A 16864-nucleotide genomic window follows, 5' to 3' on the forward strand; every position below is an offset into this window, starting at 1 on the left:
TAAATTTACCCATGACATCACCACTGATGACCCTGAACTAGCAGACAATTTCTCTAAGGTGCTTTATGCTCACTTAAACAAATGCATAGATCTAGCAGTCCCAACTATTACCAAATACAATGAAAAGTTTAAAAACACTCCACAAAGGTGATTAGCCAACATAAATAAACTTTATAGCAACAGAAAAATACTCCTTAAACTGTAAAGTAAAACAAGGACTTTACAAAATGAGGAGAGTATAAAAATATCACCAAAAAAAGAAAAATGAATAATCACTATAAGGACCAGTGAAGCAACATATGAATGGAGATTAGCGTCTGAATCAAAGGATAACTGTAAGTCCTTATTTAGCAATATTAGAAAGCTAAGCAATAAAACTTAACATTGCTCTAAACTTTTCAATAATGGGCCCCCCACACCAACCCCAATGACATTGTAAATATACCGCAAAGAATATCACTGCAAACCACCCCAAAACCCGTATTCAACAAGACTCATCCAAAAAAATTCCTTGACCCCCTATCATCACTAAGAGACATCCTCTTAAGGTGTTATCAACGACCATAAACACTTAGGGCCTGAGAACATACATGTGTGGCTAGTAATTAAGAGTCAAACATGCTGTCACCAAACCTTTCCTTAAATTGTTTAACTTAAGCTTAGCCACAGATTCTCTTTCCATATGCCAGTGAACTGCTTTGAGGTTGCCGCTCTGCAGGTAGAGCTTTACCGCAGACCCTAGAAGCTATAGACCAAACTTACAAGTCTGAACTTGAAAGCTATAGAGTGTATCATAACTGATCTTATTAACTATGATACTGAGAATTACATTAGGCTTACTTAGCTCTATGCCTTAGAGGAATGCAGCCCTATGACTCAGGTGATACAAGATTCATCTCATTAATTATGATATTGAGAATCTTAATAGGATTACCTAGCTCTATAGTATAGAGGAATGGAGCTCTCTGTCTCAGTTGATACAAACTTGAGCAGTGACTTAGGTGCTGGTGGAGGCAGAGTTGGAGGGAGGTGTGGAAAAAAGTGAGTTTAATGGCTCTCCCACTCTAGGTTGGTGGGCTTTCTGCCTCTCAGGAAGACAAATTCCCAGTGAAGGAGATATACCATAATCATGGATCAAATTCACTGTAACTATAGCATTTAAAGGAGAGTGAAGCTAAGTGATATTACATGTGGTGATGTGTATGACATCACTAGTTCTACCCACTTATGTCATGACCAGATCCCCTGGCATGCAGGACCAGCATATCTCATGTTGCAGGCTTCACTGCTCTACTTGCCCTGGCCACCCAGTCATTGTTGCAATCAAAGCCATGTAGGATAGTACCAGGGATACCTAAGGAAAATATGGTGAACCAAGCAGCTGGTGGTCACCTGGGGTGGCATACATATGGGGAGAAAAATCTCATTAGGCCAAACTGACAATTGGCTCTGACAAGGGGAGAGCATGCCTGTTTAATTGTTTGAGAGGGTCATGCAAGCTGTTGGCAGTATTCATACTGTTCGTTTGATCTGGTCAAAGCATCTGCTACCCTATCTCATGCTAAAATTGTAAGGAAACCATCTGCCATAAACATAGATCATTTTATTATAAGATGGCTAGCCAGTTGGCTGAAGGACAGAAGCCACACTGTTTATGTGATAGGTGTCTCCTCAAATAGTGCTAAGGTAATCAGTGGAGTCTTCCAGGGGTCTGTACTTGGTTCTGGCTTGTTCAGCACCAACTTGTCTGATTTCCAAATTGATAACAAAGATCTCTTGTTAACTAGATTTGCAATGGGCTGCAAACAGGGTGTGATTGTCAAAACTGCTTAGATATGTGTACCCTTCAGAAAGAGCTTACTTACCATAGTTAGTTACCAGTTTGGAGTGTCTCTATATAATACCTGAGTGGGTGATTGTTTCAAATGCCTTGGCTAGATCAAGATAAGTGGTATGCACTGTCTTTTCCTCACCAAGGCCTTGGTGACTTTCTTGAAGAAGTTAACCATGATTGACAGGCCTGATCTATGTTAAATGAATCCAAACTGGGTTGAGTTTAGAGCTTGCAGATTACCCATGTCCTTATTAATAAGGTCCATAATGATACTTTTCATGGACTTTCAGCTTATGGGCTAAAAATTCACAGGGTCAGTTGAGGGTTCCCCTTTATGCAGAGGGATTACTGTTGCTGTCTGTATTATGCCGGAATATAGCCTGTTCACAGGTACGGTTAAACAGGGATCTGAGTGGGTCTGTCAGGTCATGTTTTAAGTTGTTTAAAAGACAACCCGGGATGTTGCCTGGCTTATTGATGCTGTGTTTTTGGTGTTGGACATCTCTGAGATGACCTGCTGTTTTGAGATAATAGGTGGAAGAATTGTGGCAGGTATACTTTGGGGGATGATTGGAGGGGACAGTGGGTGAAGTTTGCTCCAAATCTGTCAGTTTGCAGGTTGGCTATTACCTCTGGTTGAGTATGGGTGGTGCCATCCACAATCAATTTAGCACATAGCTGAGTATTCTTTTTTAGATTTTGGATGTAGTTAAAGAATGCTTAGTAATTATCCTTGGCTAAGGAGGGTATTTTTGCTTTGTAATTAGCATTGGAGGACTTGATAAGATCTCTAATTTGTTTGTTTAGGTCAGAAAGGGATTTCTTCCTCTGCTGAGTCAGTTACTTCTTGTTCTTGCTGTACAGCCTTTTTATACTATGGATCTACCAGGGTGGCTTGTGTTTTGGCAAGACCTGGTTGTAATCTAGTCAGGTACAGCCAATTCTATACAACTGCTTAAGTGGTTATACAGTGGATTGGTGTACACTTCTGCACAGGAGTCCATGTTATCTGCTTTTGAGAGTGTTTTGAAAGTACTTATACCATCAGTTAGTAGGAGGTAAATTGTCTTTAAAAAATTCTTAAACATTTTTGAGCTTGATAGGGTATCGGTGTTATAATTACATCAAAACATATTGATTTATGGCCTGATCTTACCAGGGAGGACATCACATGGTGGGGTCCGATGCTCTCCCATGTTAGTGAGGACTATGTTCAGGATATTTGAGCCTCTTGTGGGTGTGGTGACTAGCTGTTCCAGAGCATTTGCATTGACAAAGTCTAAGAACCTCTGCACCAGAATGCTTGTGGTCGTGGTATGCTTCCAAGTAGTTGGTAGGACAATTAAATTCACCCATGAGTAAGGTGTTGGCTGTATGGCATGTGAATCCAGTAATTCCAGGTATGCGGCATGATTTTCCTGTTTAATGTTTGGGGACCTATAGCTAGCTATGATATGGTAGGGGGGGTTGCCTGTAGTTAGTTGGACATGGAGTAGTTCACGAGAGTATGGCCAGTCTTGAGGTGTACTTATCCTGGATGAACATGGATACAGCTCCTCCTTTGGTTCTTTCACAATCAGTTTGTCATCTGAACATATGAAAGATATTTTAGCCCTGCACATCCGGAGTACTTTCCATGGCTTTTAACCATGTCTCGGTGACTGCACAGACATCAGCATCTTCCAGATTGAAGAGTGCTTCCAGGGAGTGCAGTTTCTTGTTTAGACTTCTAGCATTAAGCAGCAATACTTTATCTAGAAAGGATTTTGTTATGTTCGGAGGATGGTTATTTTGACACTTCCTAGAAGTCACAATTGGGGTGGCTAATGCCTTTACCAATATCAGAAAGCCTAGATGAGACAGGTGCAGACCATTTCTGACAAAGCAGCATGGTCTGTTGACCATGTCTTTCCAGGCTGACAGATACTGAAACCCCTTGGACTGAGACCAGGAGCTAAGCCAATTGTTGGTCAATCATTTTTTGTGTGTATTGTGTCATCATCCTTGCAGAAAGTAGATGATTGATGTTTAAGGCTAGGCTTATACCTGCCTGCGACACATAATCTGAGAGCTCAGTCATGTCTTTGTTCATATAATCCAGTGAGGTACATCTCAAGTCATTCACAGCTCCATGGACTATGATGGAGTCATACCAGTACTTGTTGTTGAGTGACATGAGTGTTTGAGGGATATGATGGATCCTAGCACCTGATATGCAGCTAACTGTAACCATCCCTTTTATCCAGCCTGCTGGAACATACTATTTTATCATTATTCATTGATTTAAATCATTCTTATCTTTTTTTAATCTCCAGATTTTCACAGATCTTCCATTCACCTCATTCAGTAATTCTGAAACTTGCACTTGTTTCTTTTAATTCAGCATTGCATGACCTTATCTTTACTTAAATCTAACATTGCATGGCCCTATCCTTACTTAAATCCAACATTGCGTGGCCCTTTCCTTACTTAAATCTAACACTGCATGGCCCTTTCCTTACTTAAATCCAACATTGCATGGCTCTTTCCTTCCTTAAATGCTATATATTCATTTGCTTGCTCTGTAGTCAGATTGCTCTAAGTATAATTCATAGCAATCTTTCAGTTAATACTACCTATAAGGACACAGGACTTTGGAGACACTTTCTTAATTTTAACTGCTTTGACTACAAGCTACATGGCAAACTCAAGACACTTAAAAAGACTTTCTTAATGTTAACACAGACTGTAAACTACATGAAAAACTGTCTCTCTTGTCCCTGTGACGCACATCACTGAAATGTATAAACTAAAACTCTGGCCTCATTTTGGCAATGTGGAGAATGAGTTTGGTTTGATGCAGCCAAAATGGCTCTTACTGATTAACCTACAGACACATCATATAAAGCATATAACAACAGTAATTAAGACATGGATATGTACCTATAGAGACACTTCTTATCTAGATAGGAGTGTCTTGAGTAAGTAGAGGCACGCTCACTTAATTTGTCCGTATCAAAGAAGAAACAATCTAAAGTAATGTGTCTAGCGTATGCAAAATAAACTATTCATTAAATGCTTGCACTCAAGTGCAGCTCACCACCACAAATACATACTCTCTTTCCCAAAGCCCTCTGGGCCATTCTGGTCCATAAAAACACTTCGGAGTTTTGGCCTTGACTTTATACTGCGATGCCAACAGAAGCACCTGACATGTACAGTCAGAAATTGATTGTGCTATTCTTGACATATTACTTGGTGTTATTTAGTGTGCTTCACCACTATGGCAACTGAAGCCTCGTATTTTGTAACACACCACTAGCAGTATAATGGAATCTAGCCAACTACTATAAAGTGTCCTACAATCACTGGCTTTCCTCATACTCCTACTGTTACAAAATCCATATTCTGCTGGCTAATCGAAAAATGACTCTTTTAATAATCCAAAAGAAAAAAAAAGTAACATTCATGAAGTTGTCTCCACCACCTTCTGTCATATAAGGCAAACATTTTTACGTATTGACATCAGAGTACTCAGTTACCCCAGTGTCATCTTTTTCAACCTTATTGGTTTGCTCAGTTTGCTAAGTTCTTTTACTGCAAACAGCCAAAAAATATCCTTATACAAGCAAATCTTGAAGTACAGTTCCTCCTTATACTCCCAGTATAATGTGTCTGAAGATTTACTCTGAAGGTGTCTCTTCCAAGTGTCATTCTTTCCATATTTATACATGGTGGGTGCCCATATGACTAGTGCTTGAATCTAATATAAAGAAATCCGTCCATTTTTATCTTCTTCAGTTTTACTACACAGACAACTGCTGCTGTCACCTGGATCTCCAAGAGACCCTGACACTACCTGTCCCCCCCCTTTAATTGGTGCTTAATGTCTTGAGCCTGAGGTTCTTTTGTACTTCTGCATAAGAGGTGTGACTGATGTAATCTGTTGATAATCTGTCTGTTAAATTAGATAAATGGTTTCTTTGCTGTATTATTACTTAGGAGACTTTGAATGATTGGCTATAGCTTGGTCATTACCTAAACTTTCTGACCCATATTTTTTATGATACTATCCATGCAGTCTTTCCACATGAGCTGCATTTCTATTATTGCACACAGTTTTTATCCAATCCCTATCTTTACAAAGTGAATGCAAGCATCACAGGGGAGGATTATGAAGGAAGCATGCACTGCAGACTGAAAAAGTGGCAGTAGCTGTCACTGCAGACTATCAGCATGGGAGTGTTATCTTTTCTTTATATACTTTTGTCCCAACCTTACTCTTCTTTTTGATTGCCAGCCCTCTGCCCAAATCATGGATGGGGGAATGGTGCAAAGGTTTGTTTTATTACCTCATAGAAAGAGGTTCCCTGGTTTGATTCCCAGCTGGTGTGCCTTTTATGTGGAGTCTGCATGTCCTCCTTGCATTCATGTGGGTTTCCTCCGGGTGCTACAGTTTCCCTACATGTTACAAAGACATGCGTGTGGAGCATTACTCCCCAGGCCTCTGCTGAAAATTGGCTTGTTCCAAGTCATGCTTTCCTGGTAAACAAATGTTAAATAAATAAATCAACAAATAAAATCCTCAAATAATAGTAATATTACTGAGACCAATGATTAACAATGTTGAGAGCGAGGGAAGTATGCATATTACATAATATGATTCTTATGACTCCTTGTTTAGCCGTGCAGTGCACATAGTGGAATGACCAGGTTAGTAAGCATTGTATGTTACTTCATACCAACACCCTCTCTATGCCTACAGAATGCACTTCTTGATATTCATTGTGCCTTCTGTTGTGTTGGCCATGAATAGAATGTAGACCACTGTCTACATACAATCACAGCTTGTGACTACATATGTAGGTCTATCCAGATAAGCATACTGCTTGTGCCTACATAAGGTGGGTCCAGCAATATACTACTGTTGTTAGATTAGTGTAGTATGTATCCAATGTCAGAAATGTATGCTTCTTATGTTTTTCTTTTAACAGCTGTAGCAAACTAAATGTCCAGTATACTATTGTATGACTCCCTCCACAAACAAACATACCAACAACTGTTGCAGATGTTCCTTGTATATAAGAATTAACTGTGTTTTTTAATTTGCTTTTTTTTTTTTTGCAAGATTTCAATATTCGAGCTTAGTCCAGCTATACTGGCTGTTCTTGCTATCTGCTGTTACCCTCAAGGAGCCTATGAAACTGAAAACATGTATTTGTATTTTTAGTTAGCTAGTAAATGTATACTTTCTTTATTCTTTTGACAAAGGTGTTATTTTTAATTAAATTATAATTTATTTTAATGTTTTTACTTCTCTGCTGTTCTTTGTTGTACCTCACAGGTTCATAGGTGTGTACTTGGCTAATGGCCCTGGAACCTTTACAAGCCTATCCCAGAGGATTACCCTGGCATTGTGTCATGCGACCTTAGTTCCCAGTGACTCTGTTGAGTAAAGCCACTGGAGTGATCCCTGGGATGAATTTTCTATTTCCCATCCACTCATCAAGATTTATGTTGAAGATTGCCAGTGAGGTGCTCTGCTTGATGTGTATGGGAAGTCTATTCCATAGCATGGGCAGTCTCTGGGTTATGAACCTGTCCCTCCAGTATGTTCTGTTGATTGTGGTAATGAGCTTGAGGTCTTTGGAGCGTGTGGTGAGGAGGAATTGGGATTTCTTTAGATGTATCATTTCTGACAGAGCTGGATCAGACATGGCTTTGTACATCAGGCAGAGATCGCCTCTAAGTAGGCGATACAAGACAGAGAATAGTTGGAGTTTTTTGATTCTGTACATATAGGACAAATGTTTAAGCCATAGGATCGTCTTTGTGAAGTACCTTTGTGGCCTCTCCAGTTGTTGCAGGTGTCCAGTGAGGTACATGCCAAATGGGGACATTGTACTCGATGACTGGCCTAATGAGGGAAGAGTAAAGGGAGACAATGACCTCTTTATTCCTGGATGCAAAACCCTCAGTAATGAGATGTGCCACATAGAAGGGCTGTCTGACCACAGTGACAATGTGGTGATCAAATGAAAGGTTGCTGTCAGCCTGTGTTCCCAGATCTCTTATAACGCCTTCTGTGTTCAGTGGACTACCATCAGTGTGTTAATTCATGGGACCCAGAATGCAAAGATAATGAAGCTGATAGCCATAATCATGATAGCTAGCTGAATGGCACAGAAGGATAGAGCCCTGCTTACAGCCCAGATGACCTACGTTCAGGTTAGAGGTCTGAGCAGTGGAAGAACCAGCAAGGGATGAGTGGGTCTGAGCACCTGACGTATTCTGAGGGAAGGGTTGGTATGCTTTCTGCTGCTGGAGAGATACCATGCAGGAAGATAGAATGCAAAGTAATGAATCTGGCAAGCATGGCAAGCAGACAATTATGCTTCTTGTTGGGCCCACATAGGTGCTATTTAACAGACATTGCACTGAACCTTGCACTGAACCTGCAGACCAATGTTAGATGGAAAATACAAGGAAAAATACCTGATTCTGTAGTCAGAATTCATGACTCTCATTTATCAGGTATCTCTGAATTCTTGGAAGTTGGGAGGGTAACTAATGGGTCATTGGAGACTAAGTAGTTGATGACTGTGGTAATATGTAGCTAGAAGTAGTATACAAAATATCCATAGTTTGACTTATTACTGTTGTGTGCACTGAGAGCCATTAGTTTATTTAAAAATAATCGTGCATCAAACTTCCAGTACCAGTATCCCAAACAGCATTTATCCTCAATAAACATCTCTCCCAGCAGATATTATATAATTTCAACTGTCGAACTGGAGGAAAGGTAACAATAACATTCTTTCTCATGCCACTGCATTAGAGTGACATGGGGCCTATTTCACCACCCATCCCATGCTGTTCTCCTGATCACTGGAGTATCTCAAAAACTCTGGAAGGACAACCAGTGTCTAAGCACTTTGGGAAAGCAGACCAAACACTACACCACTGATGCTATTGTCATATTCAAGGGAGTTTCCAGGATGTAAGGTAGACAGGCTGGGGAAAGCAAGTACAAATACTTTTGCCAGTATTGCTATCCTGCCATTCACTGTATGGCTATACATGTGCAGACTACGGCCTTTATATGCTAAGCAAGCTCCATGGTTTGAATAGTAGGCTAGTCAGTGGGGTGGAGATGAATTTTAATTCAGAAAGAAGCCATATAAACTTATATCTGTTCTGTGATAAGTATGTTGCCTTCCTCTTTCACTGCCTCTTACTTGGATAAGACTTGATCCAAAATATGTAACCCAGGACTGAGGTGTATTTTTATTTCTAGAAGGGCAACTTGGTTCACAGGAAGCAAAAGAAGTACAGTATACCTTCAATGCACTTGTTTTCAACACTAATCACTGCAAATGAACACTGAAGCATACACAGCACTCATATACTAACTCCCAGATCACACGGTCTTGGAAAATTCCACTTACTCTAATCTACAACAGTCTTAGAGTTAACACTTATTAATGGCATAGGTTTGTGAGTCAATAGGATCCCATGATGGGCTTGCAGGTGGAATTATCAGTGTTGCTGCAAGCTTTTTTTGCTGCTATGTTTCAGTCTTGCACATTCTGTTGACTCTTTTGAGTGCAGAACATGTATGCATCAAAGTTAAGTAATGCAGCCCACACAGGGATATCACTGGAAATTTTACCATTTCCAGCCCATATAGAGCAGATAGTAGCGCTTAGATTTTGCATCAAGAATATGACCTTCTTTCACTACCACCCTCAAAGCACAAGGCCTTAATCACACCATTTAAAGACAGAAGGTTTGCTTCCTTTGATGGAAAAGACACTACTCCAAATTTTATAATGAAGACAGACCCTGCTGTACCCTGAGCTGAATGAATACTCTGTCCTGCCATTGGAGTAAGCAAAGGCTTTTTATCTTTGTGTTAGTGGGTTGAAGACTCCTCTGCTTCATCTGCATAATGCAGCTTCCTGCTTATGTTTTTCTGAGTAGAAGTTGGTTGACATCACCCATAGGTCCACAGAATACAGAAGGTTGCATTAGGTGTACACATGCAAATTTATAGTACATGCAGAGAAGTAGAAAATGGTGGCAATTGCCTTATCTTGTACTGCCACTGCATCACTACTTGTTTCTGTATTCCTGACCTACATACTGATACTGTGATTCAGGAATGGAGATTATTTGCTCTTGGGTCACTGAATCCCGAAAGCCAAAAATCCTGAAGACCAAAATCCTTAGACCAAAATCCCGAAAACTCAAAATCCTGAAAAACTCAAAATCCTGAAAACATACAGGATACCAACACTTACTATATTCCAGCACAAGTACATACAGAAACATATTACTTCAGTACACTAAGTGCAATCTTAGAGTTGATATATTTAAGTAGGAGGGGGTATGGGGGGCCGCAGCCCCCCACATGGGGAGTGCAAGGGGGCTTGCCTCCCTGTTTATACTTGGAGAAGAGTAATATGGTTTGTGTTTTATTTGTTTCTGTATGTACTTGTGCTGGAATATCATAAGTGTTGGTATCCTGTGTGTTTTCAGGATTTTGAGTTTTCAGGATTTTGAACTTTCAGGATTTTGGTCTTCTAGATTTTGGGCTTTCAGGATTCTGTAGCATTCCCCATTCTTACACAGTAGTCAGAAAAAAAATCCATTGTGTTTATGATATGAATCCCTTCCATCAAAGCTGCATCAAAAATATTGCTGAAAATAATCCGTGTGAATTAATTAATTTTTTTAGGCCAGGTATTTCTGAGAAACTCACACACCCAAATTTGCACTCTCAGGAATGAAATGCATTAAAATTTGAAACTCTGGTGTTACAGAATAGATACATTTGATAAATTAAATAGTTCTGACTAATTTTCTCATGGTAACTCATGATGCTTTTTTAGATTTACAGTTTAAGTTGGGGTCCTTCTTTACGGACATATAAATATGGGGGAAATATTATGCTAGTAGTATGCAACATGCAAATATAGCATACAGCCTGTGGCATGAAGGCAAAGTCATAACACAAAGTAAAAAAAAAAAAAAAAAAACTGCTCTGTCTGTGAAATAGGTGCATTTTCTCCCTTAGGCTTTTGAAGGTTGTTTAGTTAATAGGCTATTTCAGGAATATGTTCTTCAGTTTCAAGACAACAAATAATTTTAACTATGTTAAACAGTAACAGTGATGATCTTTTGATATTTACATGATAAAAGACAGAAATGGTACACTATAGTTCCTTGTTTGTAAGTAAGGCTATTAAGTATAGCTCATACACATTAAAACTAAGTATCTGTACTGCATTTGAGAGCTGTAATTTCTATGCACTAATCACCAGTGAAGTGTGAGACAACATGACATCAATAGTAATGCTACAATGCAAGTCTTCAGTGTAAAAATCAAAAGCACAAAACGTTTAAAATATACTTACGACACAGCCCAACAATCTGCCAAGAGACCATCAGGATGGTTAAGGTTATAACTGAAATTCTATTCATTGTGTCTTCTCCCTGTTTCACTTCAGTATGAGATGGGTTTTCTCTTTGCTTCCTTTATAGTCTAAGGTGGGAGTTAGCACTCTGCGTGCCTTAATACAACAGGGCAGCTAACAAGAGTTACACCCTTCTGTACTGCACACTTTAAGGATGAGCACAAATAAATTGCATTTTTCATGTGTCACAGTGTTACATTGCTGAAGTATATGTTGAGTCACAGTTATGGATCAAAAACATACCAGTAAGACAGACTGATTTCTTCAAATGTTCATCTAAAATTAGCTTTGGAAAGACTCGAGCAGTAAAAACATATATACTAGGCTTCTTTGAATGCCCAGATTCTTAAATGAGACCAAAATATGATAAAATTAAACCCACAAAACTAGAACATACCCAAACCAAGTGCAAATAAAACTTTAAGGAATTAAAATAAAATAAACAAAAAGACACTGTTAACAATATCTCACATGCAAAATGGCTGCAGCATATGAAGTGAGTTTATTTCTTTATTTTTGGAACCGGATTTTCCACTAACATTGTCAGGAAAAAAAGTTTCTTTCTTAATTATGAATGAAGAACATAGAAAATCATATTCTTTTGTGTTTTATCTTCAGGGTCTGCTCATCTAATTTATTTTCCTTCATTTCTTGAAAATGAAAGTCTACTAAATGCAACTTCTTACATGAGCAAATAAGGAACAATACCTGCTAAAGTGACTTCCTCACTCACCTTGACTTCCAGTAGTGAATGAAAGTTTCACAATGAAACTTGTTTGCAGCTGAGAGACTGTTTGTGCTACAGTGCTCAATAATTTAATAAATACCTTGCAAACAGACCTCTCAACTGTCCATTTTTTTGGAGCAATTTGCCTATTTTCAGGTATGATTTACCCCTTTACATAATTTTTTGAATCCCCCTCATCACATGATTTTTGAAGCTGTCTAGTACACAGAAAAACACACTACATGCCCAAAATACTAAGGACACCAATAATTTAAAGAAGGAGGACACACACCTTACCTTTTTCAGAAGCAGAAATAAAAGACCTTGGGTGGTAGAATTTTTCCATACAGTTTATTAAAGTCTACAGATATTGCATTGTTAATGTGTTGATATTTTTCCATAATTTTTGTCACTCTCTGTTTTTAAAAGTGTTTCTGAGTAGTATCCAAAATTCCTAGTGGAAGTGGGAAGAGATATGGCTAATTTGATACCCATATCTTTTGCTGGATATACCTACATTTCACCGGATTTTGTTATTTTCAGCTTCTGCAGGTTTACAAGTATGTTTGCAAACTAAAACTGGTTTTGTGGTTCAGATTTAATTGAATGACTCCATGCAGACATTTTAATAGTTAAATAGATTTTGTGTTGAAATTCAGATCTTGCAATGATCACTTATAAAAAATTACTATGGAAGCACTGAATCATGAAATATATTATTGCCTGGCCAAATTACTAAGTGCATGTCCCTTCTTCATTTTCAAAAGATTACGACAATATCCCGGTAAAAAGTAGTCTATGACAAGAACATTATTAGTCATGTAGATTCTGTACCAAAATGCTTAAAGCTTAAGCAAAATCAATACTGAATTTCAGGCTTGCTAATCACCTTGTATCCTAACCATTTTAGCAATGTGTGCAAAACCTAACAGCATAGCTGGGTGACTACTCATTCCAGGCTATAATATCAGCATAATGGAGCAGAACTGCAAAAGAGAAGGATATGTCGCTACACAAACTGCTAACAATTCAGCATCTTATATAATAGCCCGTCAACTACCTCGAACAGTTGGTGAAGAGGCTATCTCTATGAAGGCACATATAAAAAGAGGAAATCATTTCTTTATGGCTTGTAAGTTCTTGAAAACAGGCAAAGCATGCTCTGTACTCTACCTCTTGGGTGGGCTGAGAAAAATCTTAATAAGGAGTTCCTTATCATAGTTGGTCTCAACATTTATGTAGAATGCTATGCATTGTGAAATGCTCAGCTAGTAGAAATATCTACCAGAGCTGACAAAGTTGCCAGTACTGCCGACATATTAGATAGGATATGAGCTAAAGTGTTCAGTTTCTTCTTAGAAACTATCCATGTCATTATTCTTAATACCTAACTGTAGTACGACTTACGTCAAAGCATGCAGCCCCAGTTTCAATGCTATTCCTAACTCTGTCAGGTAGATTTTCTTAAATCCAGCCAGTACAGTTTTTGATGTACCAGCTAATTTCAATCACATTCTCATAATCGTCCTGGATAAATATATTCTCCAAAAATCAGTGAACTAAGAATAGCGCTTCCCGACTCAGTCATAAATTGATACTTATGAAGAATCTCACTCAGATTGAAGGGTAAAAGATATCAAGACACAGAAAAACAGTTACCTGAAGGTAAGCATTCGGTGCCAGACTGAGATTAGGTTTGAAAATAGTATTTAAAGACAAAAAAAGCCACAAAATAAGCACCCAACTTTCTTTGTAAATTCTGGAATGTAAAAACTATTATGATCGACAAAAACAAAAAATAAACAACAAACAATAACCTAGACATTGCCCGTCTTTTCTGTGACTACTCAAAAATTAGCGGCAAACTGACCTTGGCCAGCAAACTCAAACCATTATGTTTCAGTGAGCAACCTAAAATTCCAAGATCAATTTTCTTCTGCTATAAATACAGTTAGAAGCCTCCTACTAAGGATCAAAAATCACAGAACAGCTTCAACTGAAACCTTCCACTGGCATACATCATAGGTTCATAGGTTCATAGGTGTGTCCTAGGCTAATGGCCCTGGAGCACCTAGCCCATAGGATTACCCTGGCATCGTGCCACCCGACCTTAGTTCCTAATGCCTCTGTTGAGTAGAGCCACTGGAGTGATCCCTGGGGTGAATTTTCTATTTCCCATCCACTCATCAAGATTTCTCTTGAAGAGGGCCAGTGAGGTCCTCTGCTTGACATGTATGGGAAGTCTATTCCATATCATGGGCAGTCTCTGGGTTATGAACCTGCCCCTCCAGCATGTTCTGTTGATTGTGGTAATGAGGTTGAGGTCTCTGGAGTGTGTGGTGTTGAGGGATTGGAATTTCTTCAGATGTAGCATTTCTGACAGAGCTGGGTCAGACATGGCTTTGTAAGTCAACAGAGATCGCCTCTAAATAGGTGATATGAGACAGAGAATAGTTGGAGTTTTTTGAGTCTGTCCATATAGGACAAGTATTTAAGGCCTCGGATTCTCTTTGTGAGGTACTTTTGTGGCCTCTCCAGTTGTTTCAGGTGTCTAGTGAGGTACATGGCAAATCGGACATTGTACTCAATAACTGGCCTAATGAGGGAAGAGTAGAGGGAGATAATGACCTCTTTCTTCCTGGATGCAAAACCCTCAGTAATGAGATATGTCACATAGAAGGACTTTCTGACCACAGTGGCAATGTGGTGGTCAAAAGAGAGGTTGCTGTCAACCTGTGTTCCTTGATGTCTTCTAACACCTCCTTTGTTCAGTGGACTACCATTGATGTGGTAATGCAAGGGAACTGTTTTTTTCCCAAGGGGGATGACGACACATATTTTTTGGCATTGAGCTTAAGGCTATTGTTCTGACACCAGTCATTGATCTAATTGAGGCCTTTCTGTAGAATGTCAACATCACTTGGAGTGTTAATAATAGCTCCCAACTTGCAGTCATCTGCGAACTTTGTCAGCCAGAGTCCCTTCATGTTGGCCTGGAATTCAGAGAAGTAGATACCAAACAGGGGATTACCCAGGACCAAACCCTGTGGGGCTCCACTCATGACTGGTTGACAGTCTGACTTGGAGTCAGCTACTTTCACACTGTGGGTTCTATCTGTTAGCCAGTTTGCAACCCACCTAGTGATATAGGGGTTGATGCCTAGCTTTGTGAGTTTTTCTATGTTTCCTGAGTGGGGAATTGTATCAAAGGCCTCGGCCAGATCAAGGTAGGCTGTATGAACCACCTTGCCTTCATCCACAGCTCTGGTGACTGACTCAAAGAAGTCAAACAAGTTGAGCAGGCATGATCTACCTTTCACAAAATTAAACTGTGTATGATTCAGAGTTTGGAGATTCCCTATATCCTCTATGATGATGCTTTCCATAGCTTTGCATATCAGACTCATCAGGCTAATGGGGCGATAGTTCCCAGGGTCTATAGTCGCTCCTCCCTTGTGGAGACTGATGGCTGTAGCAGTGCGCCATTTGGTAGGGACAAAGCTTGAGGTGAGGCTGTGATTGAACAGGGCACACAGGTGAGGTGCCAGTTCACTCTGTAGTTCATGTAGAACACAGCCAAGGATATTTTCAGGTCCGATAGAAGCTGTATTTTTGGCCTTGGACAGTGCTGTTTTAGCCTGTGCAGCAGTAATCCTGGGTGCCTAGCAATCTACTGGTATTGTGATTGGTCCTTTGTGGGGGAGAGATGGCTAAAGATGGCACTGAATCTGTTCACCAGTATATTGGCAATATCTGTTGGCTCTGTATAGGAGGTACCATTGTGCAGTAGCTCAGAGCAAATCTGGGTATTGCCGTGGATATTCTTTACATAACTATAGAAGGCCTTGTGGTTGTCTTTACTATCTGCTGCAATTCTGTTTTCATAACTAGCTTTAGAAGATTTATTAAGGGATCTCAACCTTTTGTTGAGGCTGCTAAGGGAGTTTTTCCAGTCTTAGGACATCACCTTATTCCACATCAGTTTCCTCCTTCTGTTGTATTGTTTGTTTATTGCAGGGGACTACTAGATTGGCTTCCTTTTTTTGAGAAGAGTGTCTTGGTTCTACTGGGTATTATACACCTGAAGAAGTGTAGTTTAACTATGTGAAAGCGCTTGTGTGTTTTTATGCCTCAATAAAAGATACAACGTTTATTTTTGTTCTTCTCATGTGGTGACTCCTGCTGGAATCTGTTATTTGTATTTCTACTGGGTATTGTGAGATCTATGCATTTGTGTACATGTTAGTACAGTGCATTGGTGTATGAGTCGGTGGTCATGCAACTATTCTCCATTTGCATGGGTGCCGTGAAGTTAGCTACCTCTGTTTTTAGGGGCCCAAAGTTAGCTTTGGCAAAGTTTTTCATGGTGGTTAACTTTGTGTGTGTGGGGGGGTGTGGATTTCCAAGGTGATTAGTTTGTGGTCGAATCTAACCAGGGAGTAGTTGACTATTGGTGTAGAGCAATGGTTGCCCATGTTAGTAATGACCAGGTGAAGGATGTTGCTATCTCTAGTGGGGTAAGAATGAGCTGGTCCAGGGCATTGAAATTAATGAATTCCAGAAAATGTTGGGCAAGTGTATTCGTACATGAGTAGTTTTCCCAGTTAATGGAGGGGTAGTTGAAGTCACCCAGTATGAGACTGTTAGGTTGGATCCTAATATTCTCCAGGGTGCTTAGTAACATGCAGTGTGAGTCTTGGAACATGGTTGGAGACCTATAGCAGGCTACGACCTCAATCTCTGTCTTATCCAATGTTAGCTGCACCTGAATTATCTCAGATGCGTTATATTGGGCTATCAGTCTGGAGGTGTGTGCATCCTTTATGAATATGGAAACACGACCGC

General features: G+C 39.6%; 1 protein-coding gene across 1 annotated transcript in view; it reads right to left on the bottom strand.

Moving 5' to 3' along the window:
• LOC122811872 (transcobalamin-1-like) overlaps positions 1-11314 on the bottom strand; it is a 384117-nt gene extending 372803 nt beyond the window's left edge. Inside the window, exon 1 of the mRNA XM_044084008.1 lies at positions 11233-11314. Coding sequence (XP_043939943.1) covers positions 11233-11299 — 67 coding nt within the window. The 5' untranslated portion in view covers positions 11300-11314. The remainder of the gene's footprint in view (positions 1-11232) is intronic.
• Positions 11315-16864: the final 5550 nt, after the last annotated feature.

The sequence above is a fragment of the Protopterus annectens genome, chromosome 9.part0 (genome assembly GCF_019279795.1).
Source record: "Protopterus annectens isolate FY-2018-M chromosome 9.part0, PAN1.0, whole genome shotgun sequence".
NCBI classification, from domain to species: domain Eukaryota; kingdom Metazoa; phylum Chordata; order Ceratodontiformes; family Protopteridae; genus Protopterus; species Protopterus annectens.